At 44.9% G+C, this 17,669-nt stretch overlaps 1 protein-coding gene across 10 annotated transcripts in view; it reads left to right on the plus strand.

Moving 5' to 3' along the window:
- SYT17 (synaptotagmin 17) overlaps positions 1-14,996 on the plus strand; it is an 88,765-nt gene extending 73,769 nt beyond the window's left edge. For all 10 annotated transcript variants that reach the window (XM_037815277.1, XM_037815280.1, XM_037815282.1 and 7 more), the window contains one exon: positions 13,599-14,996. In XM_037815277.1, coding sequence (XP_037671205.1) covers positions 13,599-13,795 — 197 coding nt within the window. In that variant the 3' untranslated portion in view covers positions 13,796-14,996. The remainder of the gene's footprint in view (positions 1-13,598) is intronic.
- Positions 14,997-17,669: the final 2,673 nt, after the last annotated feature.

Below are 17,669 nucleotides of genomic sequence, written 5' to 3' on the forward strand. Positions count from 1 at the left end.
CATTGTGTTGGGCAGTTCCATGGATTTTGTTTCTAAGTTTTTATTCTAGTAACAACCTAAAAGTTCCCCACTTTTAATCACATTCAAATATGTAATTCAGTGCTGTTAATTCTGTTCACACTGTTGTGCTACCATCACCACTGTCCATTACCAAAACATTTCCATCCCCCACCCAATAGAAATGCTGTACAGTTTAAGCCTTAACTCCCTATCCTCTATCCCCATTCCATCCCTTGGTAACCTATATTCTAGATTCTGACTCTGTGAGTTTGTTTATTCTAATTATTTCATATCAGTGAGATCATATAATATGTATCCTTTTGTGTCTAGCTTATTTCACTCAACATGATATCTTCAGGGTTCATCTATGTTGTCAGAACCTCACTCCTTTTTGTGATGGAATAATATTCTATTGTGTGTATATACCACATTTTGTTTATCTGTTCACCAGTTGATGGACACTTTGGTTACTTCCATCTTTTGGCAATTGTGTATAATGCTGCAATGAATGTTGGTGTGAAAATATCTGTTCAAGTACTTGCTTTCAATTCTTTTTGCATATACACCCAGAAGTGGGATTGCCAGTTCATATAGTAATTCTACACTTAACTTTCTGAGGAATGCCAAATTGTCTTCCACAGCAGCTGCACGTTTTACATTCCCACCAGCAGTGAATGAGTGTTCCTATTTCTCCACATCCTCTCCAACACTTTTAATTTTCCATTTTTTTAATAGTAGCCATTCTAGTGGGTATGAAATGGTATCTCATTTGGTTTTGATTTGCATTTCCCTGATGGCTAATTATGTTGAACATCTTTTCATGTGCTTTTGGTCATTTGTATATCTTCTTTGGAGAAATGTCTATTCAAGTCTTTACCCATTTTGAAAATTGGATTGCTTGTCTTTTTTTGTTGAGTTGAAGGGTTTCCTTATATATTCTCAATATTAAACCCTAGACACATTTCTCAACCTCTCTGAGCCTCAGCTTCCTTATCTGTGCTACAGAGGTACTATCACTTGCATTTATCAAGAACCTTCTCTGTGTCCATTATCTTATTTAATCTTTCAGCAACCATGATTGTGATCTATTTTAAGCCCATTTTTCAGTTGGGAAGACTGAGGCTCAGAAAAGGGAAGTACTTAGTAACAGGCAAAGTCTCCCAGCTGGTGAGTGGTTGCACCAAAGCTTCAGATAAAGCTGTTTATTCTGAAGTCCTCAGTCTTAATCACTACATTTTGATGTGCACATGAATCTTGTTTAAATGCAGATTCTGATTCATTGAGTCTGGGGTGGGGCCTGACCTTCTGCATTTCTAATAAGCTCCAGGCAACTCAGATGCTGGTCAGACAATGATGCTTACAATAGCAAGAAACCCCTTCCTCTGTCCTCCCGCCTTACCCCAGTGTGACCAGAGCAGAGAGGGCAAGATGAGTTTAGAGACGTTTTGACTTGGGAAGTAGTATGATCTAGATAATGTTTTAACAAGATCATTCCAGATATTGAGTGGAGAATGGGTGGTAGGAGAGTAAGATGGAAGCCAGGAGGCCATCTGGGAGGTGATTATACCACTCCAGGCAGGAGGTGATGGTGGCTTGGCCCAAGCAGGCAGCAGAAGAGTTTAGAGCAGTAACTCAGTGGGGATAATATCGGAGGCCGAATTGACAGAACTTGTTTAGACGTAGGGGATGATTCCTTCCCTCGGCCAAAGGACTTAACTCCTTTGAACCAGGTAAATCTCAGTTCCCACCTGTAAATCTCAGTTTACAGGTGGGATCTGAGTTTACAGTCTGTAAATCTGTAACTGTAATCTGTAAATCTGTAATCTGTAATCTGTAAATCTGTAACTGAGTGTACAGTCTGTAGATCTCAGTTCCCACCTCACAGGGCTATTGCTCAGACAAAAGGAAACCATGTGCAAAGTGTGCATGCAGTAAGAGCTCAGTGAATGGTGTCTTGAACCTGGATGTGGGCAGAAGCCAGAACTCCAGCCAAGCAGTTAGAGGACAGACGGAGAGACCCTGTCACTCCGCAGCGCAGAGAGCCTGCAGGGGGAACCCCACCCACCCCCATGCTCTCCCCCACCATCCACCTCAGCCCTTCTTCCAGATTGCTCCTTGACTTGGCTGGATCTTCAACATTTGTTTTGGGTTTCAGCGGCAACCTTTGAACACCAGGCCAGCTGCCAGGACTCCTGGGGAACTTTATTCCATTTGAATGGCTATTTAATGATTCTGGTGCCTTTGGATGGAGACTCAAGCCAGGCAGGTCCCCATGGGGGAGATCTTCAGGGAGCTGAGGGTTTATCCAACCACACACTTCCCTGCCGGGCCCAAGCTAGATGGGGTGGAAAAGGGGAGCCAGCAGAGGCCAGATGTCCACCTTGCCTTGTGCCTCGGTGCCGGCAAGAAGCGATCTTTGGCATCACAACCAAAGCCACCACCTGCGTGGGTCTGAGATGATCCTTCTCAACATCCCTTCTGCCCACGGCCTCAGCCTGACTTCACTAGCCCAGGGCTGCCATTCAGCAGGAGAAGGCTTAACCTTTAAAATGCCAGGGCCTGCAGCCTACATTTGAAGGAAACTTTTTTGCTGCTGTGAAAGTAGCTTCAGTTTAGGAATCAGAAAACCAGATAGCCAAAGCTTCATCACTCTGTCATCTGGAGCAGAACCTTTTGATCTCTCGGAGCCTCAGTTTTCCTATTAGCAGATGCATATAAAATCTGCCTCAAAGGGTTGCTCATTCGGTATAGAGCGATATTAACAGCAAACATTTAGTGCTTCCTACATGCCAGGCATGTAATTCCTACGTGAATTAACTCACTTAATCCTCATAGCCATGCTATGTACAACATAGGAATCATCATTATTACCATTACATGGGCAAGGAAACTGAGGCACTGATAGAGTACATAGCTTGCCCAAGGTTCTAGAGCCAGGAATCAAACCCAGGTAGTCTGGATCCAGAATCTGGACTTAGTCACTGGTTGTACAGCCTCAGGTATTTGTCAAGGTCCTCCTCTTTGGAGGGGCTATTCTGGTTGCTGTATAAACAGCAGGAAGACAGCAGCAAGTCATGCTTTCCTGCTGCTAGCATTCTAGTTGGGGTGAAACAAACAAACAATAAGCAAGCACCTAAATAAATGAGTGAGGTGACAGAGAGGTCATAAAGCATTACTTTAAACTGAGTGGTACAAGCTGAGAAAGGGCCAGCTGCAAAGATGAGGGAGAGGAACCCTCCAGGTAGAAGAACAGCAGGTGCAAAAGCCCTGGGGCAGGAATGAGCTTGTTTGTTCCAGGAAGAGAAAGAAGACTAGAGTAGCCAGAGCATAGCTAATGAGGAGAGAGAATTATGCAGTGAGGTCAGAGCAATAAATTGGGGCCATGGTAAGGAGCTTAAATAAGTATTTATTGAGCACCTACTGTGTGCCTAAGGCTGTTAGGCATTGGGGAAACGTAAGTGAACAAGCAAAACAGATGTGGTTCCTGCCTTCACGAAGGATTGGCCACATTGGCACACGTGTGAAGGCTTACTTAGCACATGGCAGGTGCTCAGTGGGTGAAATTTCCCTTCTGTTCTTGTTTTTGAAGTCTGCATGAAAACGGCTTCCCTAGGGTTCTGCAGTTCCCTTGCACTCCCCCACCTGTTAAAGCAGAACAAAATGTAGTTGGCTTATAATGGAAGTGATTTTTAGAGACAGCTTTAAGCTGTCACATCTTTTAGGATTCTTACAGATCAGGCCCAGGAATAGCATCCTCTAATGATTTTATTCTGCTTAATTTCACTGAGGCTACTTAGAGGTAACAACTCTTAGTAGATTATTGTACCCACTATCCAGGAATGCATGTACTTATGTATACATGTGTGTGTATGTGTGCATGTGTATGTGAGTGTATATGTTTGTATATGTAGTTAATTCTCATTATTCCTGGTAGTTATGTTCTGTCAAGTCTCTACAATCGCTGAATTAACAAATACTGGCCCTTTGCTTCTGGGACAAATGCAGGGTAGGCTCCTGTGAGCTTCTGGTCACAACATTTTCATCAACTGGTTGATACATGACCTTGTTTTATGTGTTTCTGTTTAAAGACACCTTATTTAATATACTTTGTTGATTCATTAATGCTGAATTCATGGCCAACAATACTATAACTCCTGCCTAAATGAAGCTTCTCTAACAAACATATTTTCTCCATAAGGCACATCACAGCCTCCTTGTGCTTAGGAACACTAGACAGCACTGCAGAGCTACACTTGGGGGCCACTTTAAACAACAAAGTCACCAACAAAAAGCACAAAAATGTAAAAAAATGTGGTACTAAATATACCACAAAAGGAGTTCATCAAGATTAAAAACATTTGCTCTTTGAAAGGCATAGTTAAGAAAACAAAAAGGCAAGCCACGCCCTGATAGAAATTTTTTGCAAAGTTTATATCCCACAAAGATCATGTATCCAGCATATATAAAGAACTCTTATAAATCAATAAGACAAAAAATCCACAACCTAGTAAAAAATGGGCAAAAGATTTGAACAGACACATTTCACAGAAGAGGATACATAGATTGCCAAGCAGCACGTGGGAACGTGATCCACCTCATTAGTCACCAGAAATGCAAATTATAACCACAATAAGATACACACTACACAGCCACTAATACAGGTTATTTTAAAGGTCTGAAACTACCAAGTGTTGGTGAGGATATGGAGCAACTGGAACTCTTATACATTTCTGGTGGGAGAGCAAGATGGTATAGCCCCTTTGGAAAACAGTTATGGCAGTGCCTTATAGAGTGCCATATACATTTATGACACAAGTCCACAATTCCACTTCTAGATATTTACCCAAGAGAAAGGAAAACACATCCACAAAATAATCATGTACCCAAATGTTCATAGCAGCATTATTCGTAATAGCCAGAAAGGGGAAACAATCTAGTTGTCCATCAGCTGGTGAATTGGATAAACAAGTTATGGTCCATCTGTACAATAGAATACTGCTCATCAGTTAAAAGGAAAGAAATACTAATACATGTAACAACATGGATAAATCTCAAAACATTACACTAAATAAAGTAAGTCCAATGTAAACAACTATAAACCGCCTGATCACATTGTATGTGGAATTCTCATTTACTTTCTCAATTATTTTAGAAGATGATTAATTATCCCTGTTCAAGCATCAACAGGTATCTTGTAACTGGCTCTGAAGACAATTTGTAGCAAGTATTTCCCCAACGCAAAACCAGCATCCCTGAAAGAAAAGTACAGAGATGATCCCCGTTTGGATGTATAAATTGCAGTTGTTCATGTAAAGACAAGCACGTTGCTGTATAGTCACAGCTTTAAATCCTTCCTCATAGACAGCATGATTCACACGCAGATCTGAAAGTGATTCTTCAATCCATATGTTGTCTTAATAAATGCAGTTCCATATGGCTCAGTCCCCCACACGGTCACAAAGAAGAGATCTAGAATTTTTAAAGAAATGTCCATCTTTACTTCTGTCTCTTGAAGAGAGAGAAAGGGATCCAATTCATAAACTACAGCAACATTTTTCAGAAGCCCCTACCTCCACTTCCCAACCTGCCCTCCTCTTGAATCCACTCTGGAGTTTCTTCTATGTCACACTCCCAAACCCTCTCCAGCCCGGTAGAGGTGCTTTACTTCCCTCCCCTTCCCCAAGTCTCCCATTTTTTCCCCCTGTTGATCCACACAGCCTCTCAGGTCTCCTTTGGTGACTTTCATTTGGTGTGAGGGTGGGATGAGATGGGGTGAGATTTGATATTTAATGAAGAGAAACCTCATCCCACATGGATTTCATTGAAGGCATAGGTTCTCAAGCCCCATACTTGTTGACATATTGGACCAGATAATCAGAATCCTTGATTGTGGGGGACTGTCCTGTGCACTAGAGGAAGTTGAACAGCATCCTTGGCCTCTAGCCACTCAACGCCAGGAGGCCTCCCCACCTCCCCAGTGGTGACAACCCAACATATCTCCATGCATTGTTAAATGTCCCTTTGGGGTGGGGGTGGGGGGCATCTTGCTTTCCTGGCCCCTAAAACGAATACACAATGGGATGGCTTAAACAGTGGGAACTTACTGACTACAGTTATGAGGCTAGGAGAAGTCTAAAATCGAGGCATCAGCCAAGTGACACTTTCTCCCCGAGGATTGGCGTTCTGGGGCTGGTTGCCAGCGATCCTTGGTCCTTGGCTTTTCTGACATGTGGCACTACATGTGGTTCCATTGACTTGTAGCTTCTTGCTGTGGTTTTCTCCATGTCTGACTCTCACTCTGCTTAGAAAAGACTCTGGTTATCTGGATTAAAGCCCAACCTGGTTCAGTTTGGCCACAACGTAACTGAAGTAGCATCTTGCAGAGATCCTATTGACAATGGATCCACACCCACCAGAATACATACCAAGACCAAGAACATGTCCAAACTGTGGTTCACGACTCAAACCACTACAGGAGGGATGGGTGAGATTTTACTCTTCTTTTTGAAAAGATGTGAACTTGGACTCTACATTCTTGCAGTACCACGTGCTGGCTGTGCAGCCTTGGGCACATAACCTCCCAAAGCCTCTAAGCCCTCACCTGCAAACTGGGATTTTAAGAGTACCTTCCCTCATAGGGCTGAAGTGTGAATTAAGTTTTAAAAATTAATGTCCATGAAGTCCGTGGCTTGGTGCCTGGCACACAGAACTCAGGATTCAGTATTACTGATTTTTCAGTATTATAGAACTATTATCTCAATTGTCATTATTACCATTGGAAGGGAAGAAAGTGGAGAAAAAAGTTCTGTCCACACAGCTGCTACAAAACACAAAATGAGCCAAGAAAGCTTGAAAAGCATCACCCTTATGTCTGGACATAAGGTTCTTAGAACCATGAAATATCAGAGCCGGATGGGGCCTTGGAACCTGTGACCGCCCACCCATTGTATAAATGGGGAAACTGAGGCCCAGGGGAGAGATATGATCTACCTTGTTGGAAATAATAACCTGAAACAGCCTCTAGATTTCAGAAAGAAGAGAAAAGGGCACGTGCAGTAGTCTGAGGACGTTTTGAAAAAGTCAAAAGGGAAATGGGTACCTCCTTTGTCAGGGTTGGGGTGCAGGGGTATGTAGACTGCTTTGCATCTCTTCTGAGTTAACATAAGGCATGAACATCCTGACAAAGTGTGGGGTTCCCTCTGCCATGACGAATTAGGAAGGACTAGAGGGGGACTGGCTGGCTTAGTGCATTTTTTCAGAAATGGGGGAGCAGCTCAACCCAGCATCCAAGATGGATTACAGGGGTCAGGCATGAGGTGTTGGGGTTCTCATCATGGTCTGGGGATGTCCATGCACTGTGTCCTCAGGCTCGAAGCTGCAAGTAGGGGGTGAAGCGAGAGCCTGGGACACAGATGGGAGGTCCATCATCGCCTTGTGAAGCAAACATGCAAAATGTGGAGCTGCCAAGTCTGCTCCTGTTGGTAAAGATCAGGATTTTTTTTTTCTCTTTGAATCTGCAGTGTTTATCACACCCACACTCTCTGTCAACCAGCTTCCCTTCCAGAATCGCCTGTCTTGGCAAACTAAATTAGCAACCCAAAGAGTTTAGCTCTGGCAGTGAAGAACAAATTCACTTTTACAGCAAATAGCAACATGTGAGAAGGCCTCAGCTCCCCCTACCCCACCCCACCAACTCTAGCACATGGATCCTGGATTCTGACTCAACCAGCAATCTCAGGTCATCTCTCTTGAGTCTCCATCTCCCCAGTTTTAAAATGGGGCCAGTGTTAGCAACCACAGCAGTTCCCAACCAGAGGGGGATTTGCTCTCCCACCCACTGCAGGGTGCATTTGGCAGTTGTCACAACTGGGTGAAGATGGGGACTGCTGTTGGCAGGTAGTGGGTAGAGGTCAAGGATGCTGCTAAACATCCTACAATGCACAGGACAGCCCCCCACAGCAGAGAAGGATCTGGCCCAGGGTCAGTGGTGTGGAGATTGAGAAACCCTGGTCTAGGGAGCTGATGTGAAGATTCAGTCAATCCAACTGAAGTGCTTGGCCCTGGGCCGTGCACACAGTAGGTGCTTAATTAACAGCACATGCTGTGACTATCCATGGTCCTTCAAAGGCTGATCTTTGAAGCCTGGTGGATGCTTCCCATCATGTCTCATCAGGTTACTTAAGAAGCAGAAACCAGATGACCCAGTTGATTCGAATTACGTCCGAATGCATGACAAGTAAACAGTTTCTGTGGGAAAGTCTGGGGAACCCTCCACATGAATTTTGTGCGTGAATTTCATGACATCTGTTCTGACTGTTGAGATGCTGTTCTGCCATGCTCTGGAGTGTACGGGGTGTTGGAAAGTTGCTTCCAGGAAGTCTGGGGTGCACTTAGAGTGCATACATTGCCCGGTAATACATTAGTGACCATATTAAAATTGATCCCTCATAACCGTCAGTAGGCATTTTGGAGTTGTCTTACAACAGAATTTCCAATTTTGAGTGTTTCTGAAGAGAAGCAATTTAGGTATCTAGTTTTGTGGACTTGGCTTCCTTTAAAGATTACTGGGTGCAAATATCAATTGGCTGTGTGACTTGGCTTCCTTATCTATAAAATGGAGGGGGCGGGGTATCTGGGCCCTTTCCAGAGTCTCTGCATGAGTTTCAGTCTTAATTCCCAAATCTCTCCAGCACCACACTCCTTGGAATTTACAGTGATGGCAAATCCCAGGATTCTCCCAGGTGTCTTTTATCACGGAAGTCATTCATTTTATTCAGCTTCAGCTTATTATAATTTGCATTTTAAATTTTGAGTTTGCAAAAGACCTGTTAAAATTGCCATAACTACATCCAGTTATTTGCAAGTGCCGAAAACTGCCAATTAACTCAGATGTTAGAGCCTCAACTGCTTACCCTCTGAAAGACTGAGTCACTTAAGAGCCCCTGTCTTTCTGGGGCCAGACATTCACTAGCCAAGATACTCTGCAAATTGGGATAAGGAGCATAGGATATTAGGCTGCCTTTTCAGTCTTCTCCTTCTGGTGATTTGGATGTGGGTTTCCTAATATCAACTTATTTTCCCCTTTGTTTTCCTTACAAAATAATATGTACTTATTTTAAGAAATTCAAGATATATAAACTTACGTAAAACAGAAAGTGAAAAGTTTCCTCTGTTCCCCTTCTTTAAAGAAAGATACTTTTAATAGTTGGGTAAACAGTCCTCCAAATATTGTTTCCTAAACATTTATTAACATTTTTTTAAACAGGAGATTGTGTTTACATATTACTGTTTTTGCAGCTTGCTTTTGTCACCTAACAATATGTCTTGGAGATTTTCCCACATCATAAGTACAGGTCAACCTCATTTTTAAGTCTCATGGATTTCCATGATGTTATTATATCAGAGAGTATTTAATGAGACATCTCTAAAAAAATTTTTATCTATTAGAGAAGTTGTGGGTTTACAGAACAATCATGATAAAAGACAGGATTCCCATCTACCAGCCTATTATTAACCCCTTGCATTGCTGTGGAACCTTTGATACAATTGATGAAAGTACATTTTTATTATCACCAACTATTACTATAGTCTATGTTTAACTTAGGGTTCACTGTGTAGTGCAATTTCATGGATCTTTTAAAAATTTTATTCTATTATCATATGTACAACCTAACCCCATTAAACTACTTTCAGATATATATTTCAGTGCTGTTAATTACATTCACAATGTTGTGCTATCACCACCATCCATTACCAAAACTTTCCCATTGTCCCAAATAGAAACTCACCACATTTTAAGCTTTAATACCCTATTCCCTACCCCTACCCCCACCCCATCCCCAGGTATCTGATATTCTAGAATCTGAGTCCATGAGTTTGCTTACTCTAATTATTTCATATCACTGAGATCATACAATATTTGCCCTTTTGTGCCTGGCTTGCTTCACTCAACATGATGTCGTCAGGGTTCATCCGTGTTGTCACATGTTTCAGTTTGCTAAAGCTGCCAGAATGCAATACACCAGAAATGGGTTGGTTTTTAACTATGAGGATTTATGACATTACAAGTTACAATTCTTAGGCCGTGAATATGTCCAAATTAAGGCATTAACAAGAGGAAACCTTCTCTGAAGAAAGGCTGCTGGCATCCAGGATTCCTCTGTCAAATAGCAAGACACATGGCCAGTGTCTGCTGTTCTTCACTCCCGGGTTTCATCACTTTCGGCTTCTGATTCCAGTGGCTTTGTCTCTGAGCATCTGTGGGTTCTCTATTAGCATCTCCGGGGCATTTCTCTCTCTCTGTTCTCTCCAAATGTCTCTGCCTGTTACCCTCTCATAAAGGACTCCAGTATAGGATTCAGACCCACCTTGAATGAGCTGGATCACATCTCAACTGAAACAACCTAATCAAAAGGTCCCACCCACAATAGGTCTGTCCCCACAAGAATGGATTAAAGAACATGACCTTTTCTGGGATGCATAATAGTTCCAAACCAGCACATCACATGTATCAGAACTTTGTTCCTTTTTACAGCTGAATAATATTCCACTGTATGTGTATACCACATTTTGTTTATCCATTCGTCAGTTGATGGACATTTGGTTTGCTTCAATCTTTTGGCAGTTGTTGAATAATGCCACTACGAACATCAGTGTGTAAATATCTGTTTGAGTCCCTGTTTCCATTCTATTGATTATATACCTAGTAGTGGGATTGCCCAAAGACCACCCCAGTCTTATTCTGGGTTCCTCCCAAGTGGATCCTAAGACCTCGACTTGGGTGCAAGTAGGTTCCTAGGGAGGTGATCCCAGCAAGCCCGATCAGGGAGTGATGGAGTGAAACAGGAAAGGGGGGTGAGTAATCAAGGATGTGCTGATGATAGTAACCCTAATGGGAAACAGGGCTCCAATCCAGCTGGGGCTCCCCAAGAGACTGTGTGGCTCATGACTTAGAATTGCCCCACTAAAGGGCTGGGGTGTCATTTCACCAACTCCTATCTTCTTCTGGTCAAGGATTGTCCCTGGGAGGATCAGCTCCCCTAGGCAAGGACCAACCCTGCACATGGGCTGAGCACTCTCCCACGGCCTGGGGACGCCCTCAGGCAGAGAGCTGCAAGCTCTCCCAGTAAGCATTGCTGGCTGTTCCAGAAGTGTCCACAAAGGCTCTGGGTAGCCTCCAGGATGGGCTGAGGGCTGGGCAGGGCACCAGTAGTCTCAGCTACACTTCTTCATAGACATTTTTGTTATTTTCAGTTTTTCATTCTTACAATGCTCCAGAGCAGGGGTCAGCAAACTTTTCTGTAAAGGGCCAGACAGTAAATATTTGAGCTTCACAGACCTCGGGGGTCTTTGTCACAGCTGCTCAATTCTGCCCATGTAGCGCAAAAGCAGCTGCAGACATTTGTAGAGAAATGGGTTTGGCTGTGTTCCAATAAAACTTTATTTTCAAAAATAGTTTTCAGGCCAGATTTGGCCCATGGGCTGTGGTTTGCCGATCCCTACTACAGAGAATTTCATTGTACATGTATCTTTGCCCATTTGTGCAGATATTTCTATGGGATAAATTCTTAGAAGCATAATTAAATAGATAAATTCTTAGAAGCATAATTAAATTCTTAGAAGCATAATTCCTGGGCCATGAGGTATGAGCTTTTTTATTTTTAATAGAATGAACCTCCCCAAAAGTTGAACTAGCTTGTCCTTGCACCAGCACTATATGATAGGGCTTGACATTTCCTTTCTTAAAACCCCTTTCCCAAGGAAGTACAGCCTATATCCATCTACTAGGGATATTTCTGCATTTTCATTCTTGAGCTTTGAAAAGGGAGAGGCAGAGAGAACATCTTGCCCCAAGAAAAGAACCCCAAAGGGGTGTGAGATGGTCTCCTAATAGTAGCTTGTTTTAGATGCCTGGCTCCCAAGGAAGGGGGCTGTGGTACCTTATATTGTCCGACAGGATCACATCTAACATTGGCCACTAGACCCCAAAGTTCCGAGTGTTTGTGCAAAAAAAATTTTTTTCAAATGTTTCAGCCCATTAGCCATTTCCTTTACTAAGCACAGCTTTCATTCCTAATTTTTCCCTTTTGTAAGGGATTTTATTTAAATGAGGTTCACCCACGCACACTGAGCACTTTATCAAACATACAAAAAATGCGTATGCTCCCATTTTTGTCCACCAAGAGCTGACAGGTGCAGGACACTCTCGATATAGCTGGCATAGAGTTGTTTCACTTTTCATAGTTCCGCCCAGGCCTGTTTGGTTTTTAGACAATGTACACAGTGTTTGTTTTTGTTTTTCCACTTTTCTTTCTTTCCCATTTGTATCATTTGGAATTCTTGATGTGAACCCCACAGGGGAGAACAGAGGCTCGTTAGCATTCATGCTCTATTTTTGGCTGCATATTTTAGCTCGCTTGTCTGATAATCGGGATCCCTCCCCGGATCGGGCCCCCCTTTGCTTGGCTCCCGCTGGGTGAAGCTGTGCTGGTTCCCATCCGGTCGCCCCTCATTTATAACACCGCACGCCTGCTTTCCCCGTAGCGAGATGGCCTCCCTGCAGCCACACACAGATAAAGAATTAGGCGGAAGTTGGCCAGGAAGATAAATCAGGCTAACCAGCTCATTAGGCTTTGAAAGACACAAATTAAGCTTGCATCGGATTAACAGCAAAGCCTTCCAAAGGGACGTGCAGCACAACGAGGGGTGGGAAGGAAGTATCAGAGACGTTTCTTTCAGGAAATTTGCCTCCATTGCATGGAACAGAGGAAACGTGAGGTCTGTTTTATGAAAGGTCAACAGACAGAAATTCAGGTGAGAAATAGCCATGTGACATTCATGGAGCGTTTACCACGTGCCGGCCCTGTGTGCTGAGAGCTTTACACACACCTCATCAAAGCCTCCCAGCTCAAAGTGCTGTTAAGCTTTCTGCTTAACCAATGGGGACACTGAGGCTCATGGCTCCCAGAGCTAGGCAAATGATTGAACCAGAATTCACACCCTAGCCCCACAGCCCACAGCTTAACCCAGTGGTTCGCAACTGGGATGAATTTGTCCCCCCAAGGGACATTTGGTGATGTCTGGAGACTTTTTGGGTTGTCACAATTGGTGGTGGGATGGGGGAGGGATGTGCTCCTGGCATCTAATGGGTAGAGGCCAGGGATGCTGCTAAACCCCCTACAATGCCCAGGGCAGCCCCCAAAACAAGGAATGATCCAGCCCAAAATGTGCACTGAGCTGCCATTGAGAAACCCTGGCCCAGCCACTCACCTGGACCCCCATGATGGTGGCCAGTGTGGTCTTCAACTGAAACGATCCATTTATGGTGTTCCGTGGGCCGTGTGGTGAGGCAGTGCGACCAAAGTTTAAAGTTGTACGTTGCAGGGGGTGCAGATATCTAGAACGAACAACTGGTGTGACTGGAGAAAAGGGAGGAGAAGAGGGATCAGGGAACCCTCACCCCAAAAAGAACAGACAGTGACCCTTGCAGTTGAGGAATGCGTAGACTAATGGCCTCTGTCTTGTCCCCGCCTCCCTGCCCTGTCCCCCTCCTCCCTCTCGCCTCCTCATCGCCCACCCGTGCCCCTCGGCTCCCTTAGTGTTTGGCCACAACGTGAAGAGCAGCAACGACTTCATCGGGAGGATTGTCATCGGCCAGTACTCCTCAGGCCCCTCCGAATCCAACCACTGGCGACGGATGCTCAACACCCACCGCACGGCCGTGGAGCAGTGGCACAGCCTGAGGTCCCGGGCGGAGTGTGACCGCGTGTCTCCTGCGTCACTGGAGGTGACCTGAGGGCCACAGGACAGCGGCTTTCATTTGTTAAAAAAAAAAAAGAAAAAAAGGAAGACAATTTAAGACAAAAAATGACATCCCTATGACATCTACGCCTGTATACACACTCAGAACAGACCTGCACACGCACGCACACTCCGCATCTACTCAGAACTGAGAGGAAGCTGACTATTGATCACAAAATGGCCACCTCGATGAGCCGGGCCTGAGAACTTTCCGGAACCCCCATCCATATGTCACGAGCAGAGTGGGCTCTGCTGTGGGACTTATTGGCAGTGCTTGCTCTTGTTGATACCCCTTTACATTTGCCCCCAAATGCACTTTCAACCCTCAGGCCAGAGAGAGGCCCTCCTAGGGGGCACCGACTCCCATCAAGTCTAAATTTGCCAAGAGTTTGGCCAGCGTGCGGGAGACCTGACCCCCCACTCCCAAAACATCCCCCCACTGGGGAACTTCTGAACAGGCTTCTGTTCCCTGGGGGCCTTCAAACGCGAAGGTGTAAGTAAGTATTTTGTCTTCTCTCTAGTGAACGTGATAGATAGATTAGACTACTGGGGGGAAACCAAACAGCAACAAAAAATATTCCAGTGTAAGAAAACTCTCCTGGCTTAAAGGAATTTGTCCTTGTGTTAGCTTATTCCAGGGAACTCCCTGTGGGCGTGTTTGTGTATGTTCTCGTGCATGCGTCCTCATACGTGAACACGTGTGTACCTAATTGTGTCCTCCTGGGGAGCCGGGCGGTGGGCTTGGACCCCGACACCAGACACATCCATCTCTCTGCCTCTCCCATCCGGTGAAATTTCACCCAGTGTCCTCCTGTCTGTCAAAGACCCCTCCTTCAGTAAGAGTAGCGTGTGTGTATGTCAAGTAAATAGAAAACGATACAGTAAATTGGACATTTTTGGACTGAATTATGGTGATTGTGACCCACAGAAGACCTGAAAAGGACTTGATCTCATGGAATTAAAATGGCCAGACCCACCCACCACCCCACCCAGGTGACCTCTTTCCTTACCATACTCTGGAGGTCTTTCTGTGTCTGTGTGTGAACCAAAGTCATTTCTCTCGTGCTGAGGACTGAGTGTAGTTAGAATAGATCTCTGTCTGTTGGATGCTTCTGTATCTTGTTATCCACTGCATATTGTCTGGTGTGATGGGGAGCTATTCATTGAAATTAAAGATTATTTATTTGTGCCCTGCATTCTGCATTCTCTTTTACTCCATCAACACAGGGTATAGAGGGTGGGAGGGTGTTCAGTTACTACTGCTGAGTAACCAACCATCCCAGTGACTCAAAGCAATAATATTTATTGTGCACAGTTTTGTTGGCCATGAATTCAGGCCAGGCAGTGCAGGGATGGCTTGTCTCTGCTCCGTGATACGTAGAACCTCAGCCGGGAGGCTCCAGGGCTAGGAGATGGAATCATCAGTGCCCTGTGTGGACGGAGCGAACTTCTGTGGTGCCAGATAGATTCTGCTGCCGAGAAAGAGAGAGACGTGTGCCCGATGACTTGAGCTGTCTACGTGCACAGGGTGGCTCCATGGCAGCCACAGGTGAATTCAGAGGGGGCCCGGGAGAGATGAGGTGGGCCATCAGGAGCACCTGCTGCCTTCATTTATATAAGCACAGGACTGACCAGGTGCCAAGCATCAGCTCATTTAATCCTCAGGCAGCAACCTGCTGGGAAGATACTCTTCCTCTTTCAGAAAACGAGGAAACCCAGATGGAATGAAGTTAAGTGGCAAGTGAGAAGCGGCACTGGAATGCCCCACACAGGCCGATATGGCTGCCCGCATTCTGCATTCTCTTTTATTCCATGAACACAGGGTATAGAAGGTGGAAGGGTGTTCAGGTTACCAGGTCTCACCCCCATAGGAATGGCGTGAGGCATAGCTGGGGCGATGCCCGCCAAGCCTCAATGTGGCGCCTGGCACATGGTGGCTGATATTCCCAGGCAGACATCAGACAGTGTTGTTGGTTGACTGGAGGGGAGCAGTGGTAGGACAGGAGCCAGAGCCGTCTGCGTCTCTGGAGACAGTTTGTCAGGAAAAGAGAAAGACGTGTGGAAAGGTGAATGAGTTGGTTTCTATAGACACCTGTGCCCAAGATGCCCCTGTCGTGGGTTGCCCACTGGTTTTAATTAGCAGCCTCCTCCTCCTCAGCTAGCAGGTGAGAAAGGAGGTATATGGGCCACCTGCCCACTCACCTTGGGGTGCGGGAACCCAAGCTCAGAAAGAAGAGGCAGGTTAGGAGTGGTGGCGGGAAGTTTTGAAGCTGCTTCTGTCCTTGAGTCCTCTTGCTCTTGGGGGGAAAGGCACTGCCCTTTTCCCCCTGGGCAGCAGCTCTGAGCTCGGGGTCAGAGGATTGAGAACCCCTCGGGAGTCCGTTTCACCCACTGGGACTCAACTGAAGCAACTGACCCTTGCCCAGCCCTGCTCAGACTTGAAGGGTCCCGGCATGCCAGGAACAGCTCTTTGGGGCCCTGATTTCACTCCCAGGAAGTTGGGAGCCACCCCAAAGGACAGAAGCAGCATTCCTTTCCTTTCTGGATGGACTGTCTTCCACTGCCAGTGGACACATGCCTCTTTTCTCACATTCAAAAATTCCATTTAAAAATAACGGGGGGACGTGGGATCTGACTCCCAGGGGTGTAAATCTCCCTGGCAATGCAAGATGTGACTCCCAGAGTGAATCTGGACCCGGCATCGTGGGATTGAGAACATCTTCTTGACCAAAAGGGGGATGCAAAATGAAATAAAGTTGCTGTGGCTGTGAGATTTCAAATGGAGTCAAGAGGTCACTCTGGTGGACACTCTTACACAATATATAGATGACCCTTTCTAGGTTTTAATGCACTGGAATAGCTAGAAGTAAATACCTGAAACTATCAAATTGCAACCCAGTAGCCTTGACTCTTGAAGACGATTGTATAGCCATGTAGCTTACAAGGGGTGACAGGGTGATTGTGAAAGTCTTGTGGATCACACTCCCTTTATCCAGTGTACAGATGGCTGAGTAGAAAAACGGGGACAAAAACTAAATGAAAAATAGGGTGGGAGGGGGTGATGATTTGGGTGTTCTTTTTTACTTTTATTTTTGATTCTTATTTTCACTTTCTCTGGTACAAGGAAAATGTTCAAAAAATATATTGGGGTGATGAATGCACAACTATGTGATGGTACTGTGAACGATTGTACACTTTGGATGATTGGTATATGAATATATCTCAATAAAATTGAATTAAAAGAAATAACTCGGGAAAGATTTCAAAGTTGGGGGCAGGGCCACACTGGAGTCAGGGAGTCTGGGTAGGAGGCCGTTGAAGGCAGATGAACATGGAGGCCAAACTGGTGGGGGAGGCGGTGGAAATGGGAGAGAAGGGTCTGGGGGAGCCTGTAAGACTGAGTAGGATTATCAGGACTTCGTAACTGACTGAGTGTGGAGGGTGAGGCAGAGAGAGGATCCAAAGGTGAGGTCTATGTTTCTTGCTTGGGTAAATAGCAGATGGACATTTATCCAAATAGAAAACCCCAGAGGAGAAAGAGTTGTGTAGGGGGAGAATCAGCCTTTAGTTTAAGACATATGGAATTTCAAATGTCTATGGGACAACGAAAATCATAAAGAGGCCTGAACTGGAGATGAAGATTTGGGAGTCGAGACGTGGAAATTAGAGGTGATTACAGGTATGAAAATGGATGAGAATTTATGTGGAAGGGGGCACATAAGAGGACCTCAGATAAAGCAAGAGGTACACAAACAGGAAGGAGACAGACATATTCAAAAGCACCAGAAGCAAAGAGGAAGTCTGGGTTGAAGAAATAGAACCTGCTGTAAGAATTTTGTAAGAAAGGAACGGCCAAGTCAGATGAAACT

Source organism: Choloepus didactylus, chromosome 21 (assembly GCF_015220235.1).
Source record: "Choloepus didactylus isolate mChoDid1 chromosome 21, mChoDid1.pri, whole genome shotgun sequence".
NCBI classification, from domain to species: Eukaryota; Metazoa; Chordata; class Mammalia; order Pilosa; family Megalonychidae; genus Choloepus; species Choloepus didactylus.